This window comes from Elephantulus edwardii, unplaced genomic scaffold, assembly GCF_000299155.1.
Source record: "Elephantulus edwardii isolate Elephantulus edwardi_28Jun2011 unplaced genomic scaffold, EleEdw1.0 scaffold00021, whole genome shotgun sequence".
Classification (NCBI taxonomy): Eukaryota; Metazoa; Chordata; class Mammalia; order Macroscelidea; family Macroscelididae; genus Elephantulus; species Elephantulus edwardii.
The window spans coordinates 6,014,646-6,020,539 of record NW_006399771.1 but is presented as its reverse complement, the minus strand read 5'-3'; the positions used below and the strand labels follow the sequence as shown (position 1 = coordinate 6,020,539).

The 5,894-nt window shown below is 37.5% G+C and overlaps 1 protein-coding gene across 1 annotated transcript in view; it reads left to right on the top strand.

The window, feature by feature from the left end:
• Positions 1 to 5,894, top strand: part of LRRIQ1 (leucine-rich repeats and IQ motif containing 1) — a 267,992-nt gene that overhangs the window by 89,896 nt on the left and 172,202 nt on the right. Inside the window, 1 exon segment of the mRNA XM_006882532.1 lies at positions 341 to 414. Coding sequence (XP_006882594.1) covers positions 341 to 414 — 74 coding nt within the window.

Genomic DNA, 5,894 nt, shown 5'->3' with positions numbered 1-5,894 from the left:
GGAAATCCAAAGTCTCTGTAAATTTTCATTAAAATTAATGATTAAAGAAATTGAAAGAAAAAAAAAATGATATAGTTTTGCTATAAATTTACTTACCAGTAAAATAACAAAACCAATTTTTATTTAAATAACAAAGTATCTATCCTTGTTCATTATTAAAGCTAGCATTTAAATTAAAATTTCTTTTTAGAAATGAGTAATCTCTTAAATTAAACATTACAGATTCTTATAATTACTTCATTTTCAGTAAATATTGTTAATAAGTGATAGTATTATCATACTTTAATAATATTGAAGATTCTTCAAATGATTTTTTTGTTTTATGGGTGTTTTTTTTCAGCTTAAGAGAGTTTATTCCACTTTTTCATTTTGTTTCCTTGGAAAAGCTGGATATTAGCAACAATTGTCTTTCTGGTAAGTTTAGAATAATGTATTGTTTAAAAAATAATAGACTTTTGACTTTTGTTCTAAATATGGTAGAGAGTTATTTGTAATCGATAGATGCATAAATGGAAATTAAAAGTAATAAAACTGTATGATAAGCTTGCTGAAAAATTTCAAAAGGGATTTTCCACTTTGAAAATGATACAATTTATTGAGTCACGGTATTATTATCTTTGTTTAAAGAATATTAAATTGGATTCTGTAAGTCAGTTAAATTACCTGTGGATGATTGTGTTTTGGGGAGGCCAAGTTTTATTCTTTCCTAAGACAGATGATATTTTTGTTCCATTTGTATAGCATGCTTCCACTCTAAGGTATGGTTTTAACTCAATGCATAGTCTCCCTGGATTTAGGTGAGTTGCTGAGATGATTAGTTCAGCCTCATGCTTACTTACCAGTGTCTTTTGCAGCAATATGACCTTTCCGTGAATACAGCTATTAGCCTTATGATAGATGATCTTTCTTAGGTTTTGTAGAGTTTTACTATGGACATTTATCATGTACAGGTGCATTTCAAATTACTGAGCAGCATAGATGTCTGAAGACTAAGGTAGGTTCAATTCAGGCCACGGTCTTTTCAGTCACTTGCTAGGCATTGCAATGTTGGACAATAAATAAGGGTGACAGAGTAGAATTGATGCTTATGAGTTGTAATCCTGGAGAAGAACATTGAACTGCACTTAGAAGGATGGCAAAAACAACAAACAGATATGTCTTGAGAAAAGTACAGACAGAGGGCTCCTTGGAGGAAAGGATGGTGTAGCTTCATTTCACATATTTTGGGAATGTTGCTAGGAGAGGCTATTTCTTGGAAAGGAAGATCATGCTTGGAAAGGTAGAGAGTCAGTGAAAGAGAAGAAGACCTCCAAGGAGCTGGATTGACACAGTGACTACAGCAATGGACTCAAGTGTATGAGAGATGAGGAGGAGGGCACAGGCTAGGGCAGGGTTCTGAACTCTTGTTAATAGGCTTGTTATGAATTGTACTCAAGTAGACAGCACATAACAACAGCAAAAACATCAACAACAACAATGTCCAGCCTGTCTCCACTTAATTGCCAGATTAATTAATTTCCCTCCATCTCTAGTTTCTCAGTATGATTATAAAGTGATCTTGAGGTTTACCTATGGGTCTTCCTTCTCTTATGCCAGTTTTGCATTTCCCTGTACTGGTGGCTTAAAATAGGTGCTTCATGTAGTATGTCCAAGGGTTGGTGGTTTTACTTATGAGAACTATTATGCTAGAAATTACTCTGTCAACCATCATAGATTTCCTATTGTTTTGATTATTTCTAGCTTTTAAAAATATAATTCTTTTTGCACAACAAGGAGAGAATAACATCAATTGGACATTGTAAAGATTAAGCCTTTATGTGCATATCTTTTTCCAGTAGAGTAAAAAGAAAATCTACTGACTGGGGAAAAAAATTGGCAATGGCATCTAAGACAAGGGTCTCATAATGAAAATTTAAAGACTACTCCTAGGCCTCTATAAGAAAAAGACTTATAATCCAATTACAAAATAGACAGAAAACATGGAAGACTTCTCACAGAAGAAAACATTTGGATGGCCAGCAAATACATGAAGAAATGTTCAAAATCACCAGCAGTAAGACAGATGCAAATCAAAGCCACAATGAGAAACCATCTCTCAATCTAGTAGCAAAATTTAACAGGACAGCAAAGAATAAATGTTGGAGAGGATGTGGAGAGATAGAAACTCTTATACATTGTTGGTGGGATTTAAAAATGGTACAAACACTCTGAAAGGAAGTTTGGTACTTTCTCAAAAAGCTGAACACACAAATTCCATATAATTCAGCTTTTCCACTGCTAGGAAAATAGAACTGAGACACAAATGTAGATTTTTACACTGATGTTCATGACAGTGTTATTCACATTTTCTTCAGGAAGAAAATTGAAACAGTCCAGATGTCTATCCACAAATGAATGGATTGAGAAATTTTGGCACAGTCACACAGCACTCAGCAGCAATGATTTAGAGAAATACTATGTAACTTAAGAGAGGCTATAATATGCTGGTTGAACTAAGTCTCATAAGGACAAATACTGCATGAGACTGCTGTTGCTGCTGATTGCCTTCGAGTCAAACACAACTCATAGCGACACTATGAACAAAAGGCCTGAAGCCCCTTTACAACTATCGGCATTTATCAAAGTACATAGAATTTCCAGAGGCATGTTATTTAAGAAGTGGATACCATTCCTGCTTCCAAACCCATCATAGTATGTTATTGTTTTTATGAGCCATTGAGTAACCTACGATGTATAGCAACCGTATGGATAGCAGCTCTGAACCCTTCCCTGTACTGAGCCAGTCTTACTAACCCTGACACATGAACCCCATTGCCCCAGTCACTGTTTCAATCCATCTCATCCAGGTTCTCCCTCTCCTGCACTGTCTGTCCTCCTTTCTGAGCATGATGTCCTTCTCCAAGGACCTATCTCTCCTGGCCACATACCCAAAGTAAGTGAGGCAGAGCTTCAAAATCCTAGCCTCCAAGGAGACACTTGATTTCACCTTCTCTGAGATAGACCTATTTATTTTCTTGGCAGTCTATGATATCTTCAAGACTCTTCCCCTACACCACAACTCAAAGGAATCTGTTCTTCTTCTGTCATCCTTAGTCATTGTCCAATTCTCTGAGACTGAATACTGCTCTAGAGTGCCAAGAAGCCAAAGCAAGGGGAGGGAATCAAGACCTTAAAGAGCTAAATAGGAGATTTCAAAGCGCTGTTCAGGAAAACAAGGCAAATACGATAATGAAATGTGCAAGGAGCTGGAGTCAGAAAATCAAAGGGGCCAAACTTGATCAGTCTTTATTAAGCTGAAAGAACTAAAGAATAAATTCAAGCCATGAGTTGCAATGCTTAAGGATGCTATGGGTAGAATAGTGAATGATTCAAGAAGCATTAAAACCAGATGGTAGGAGTATACAGAATCATTATACCAAAAAAGAATTTGTTGACACAGGAAAAAATTCAAGAAACAGCATATGAACATGAGACTATTACTGTAAAAAAAATTGAAGGACAAAGAGGGAGAGGGCGAGAATAGGGAAATTAAGGATGAAGAGGGGTGAAATCACAAGGTCACAGAGTTTGGTGGGCAGAGGAAAGGGGTGAAGAATTAGGAAAAATCCAGTGGCTACCTGAAAACTTGGGGTTATAACGAGCAATGCTCAATGGTGATTTTATAAAACACGATGTATCAGAATTGTAAGAAAAATACAATGTGAATTAAGGAATGTGTGAAACACAATGTATATAAATTCTGTATGAAAACCAATATAAAATAAAAAAAACCGCTGTTGAGTCTATTTCAACTAATAGCATCTTCCTATGACAAATTATTACTTCCCCAGAGTTTTCTTTTGTCAAAGTGGTTAAGTGCTGAACCACTACCCAAGAAGTCAGCAGTTTGAACCCATCCACTGCTCCACAGAAAAAAGATACAGTAGTTTTCTTCCATAAAGATTTATAGCCTTGGAAACTTCATGGTGCAATTCCACTCAGTTATAAAGGTTGCTCTGAGTTAGAATTATTTTGACAGCAACAGATTTTGTTTTTTATTTGTAGGAAGAGATTAATAGATCTTTCTGGTTTAGAGCTGTTAGATGGGTTCTAACCAACAATCATTCCTTAGCAATCAAAGGATTAACCATTATAGCTCAGGGATCCTAAGAAAAGATAAACTCCCTCATTTCCATGAAGTCAGTACTGACTGATTGATGATACCCCATAAGGTTTTCAGAGATCACAAATCATACAGGAGGAAGCCGATCTTTCTCCAATGGAGTATCTGGTAGATTTGAGCTACCCTACTAGCACAAGTTCCTACTCACTAGACAATAGAGTTGCCTAAGATAATGTTGTTGTTGCTGTAAGTGCTGTTGTTGCAACTCATAATTACTCTATGTACAGTAGCTCTGAACCGTGCTCTATCTTGTGCCAACATCATCTCCAACACCCCACCTCCCCCTTTATCCCAGTCACTGAGTCAGTCTCTCTCATCCAGAGTCTTTCTTTCTTGCTTTGTCTCTCCAGTCTCCTAAGCATGATGTCTCTCTCCAAGGACTGATCCCTCTTACAACATGCCCAAAGTATGCCAGACGTAGCTTCAGAATCCTTGCCATGAAGGAGCAGCCTGGTTTTACCCTCTCAAGGATAAACCTGTTTGTACTCCTAGCAGTCCATGACATATACATTATTTTCATTATTCTTCTTCAGCACCACAGTTCAAAGGCATCAATTTTCTTTCTGTCATCTCTAGTCATTGTCCAGCTTTCTGATACATAGCAAGTATCTATGAAGACCATGGCCTGGATAAGGTTCACCTTAGTCTACAGACTGACATCATTGCTCTTCAGTACTCTGGAGAGGTCCCTGCCAGTAGAATTTCCCAGTCCAATTCATCTTTTGATTTTCTGTTTGCTGGAACCAAGAGTGTTGATCGTGGAGCCAAGCAACCTGAAACTGTTAACGATCTCAATCTCTTCACCATCTATCATGATGCTGCCACTTGGCCTTCTGGTGAAAATCTTTGTTTACTTCATGTTGAGTTTCAATTCATAATGAAGGATGCAGCCAATGCCTAAGGTCCTCCTCAGTTTCAGCAAGCAAGGTTGTATCATATGCATCATGCAGGTTGTTGTTGATGAGTCTTCCTCCAATCCTGATGCTACGTTCTTCCTCATAGAGTTCAGCCTTCAAGATGATCTGTTCTTCATATACATTGAAAAGGTATGGAGGTAGGATGCATCCCTGGCATACACCTTTCCTGATTTTGAACCATACAGTGTCCCCTTGCTCTGTTCTGACGACTGCCTCTGGTCCAAGTATAGATTTCACATAAGCACAATCAAGTGTTCTGGGATTCCCATTCTTCTCAAAGTTAGCCATAGTTTGTTGTGATCCACACCATCAAATGCCTTTCCATAGTCAATGAAACACAGATAGGCATTCCTCTGGTACTCTCTGCTTTCAGCGAAGATCCATCTAACATTAGCTGTAATATTCCTAGTAGTATCACCTCTTCTAAATCCAGCCTGCACATCTGGCAGTGCTCTGTTGATGTGCCATTGCAGTCATTTTTGGATATTGCTTGGATGCGATATTATTGTTTTATCATTTCTTCACTGTCAGGTCACTTTTTAAAAAAAATGGAAACAAATAGAGTTCTCTTCCATTCAGTTCTTCAGGTGGTTGTCCTCCAGACTTCTTGGCTCAACTTGGTGATCACTTTCAGAGCAGTGTCTGGTTGTTGTAATATGCCAAGTTTTTCAGAACAGCTTAAACTTTCTCCTTCATCACCATAGGCTTTGATCATGCATTGTTGCATGAAATTCTTCTGTGTCGGCCAATTCCTTTGGGTAAAATGACTCTGTATATTCCTTCCATCTTCTTTTAATGCTTCCTGGATCATTTAG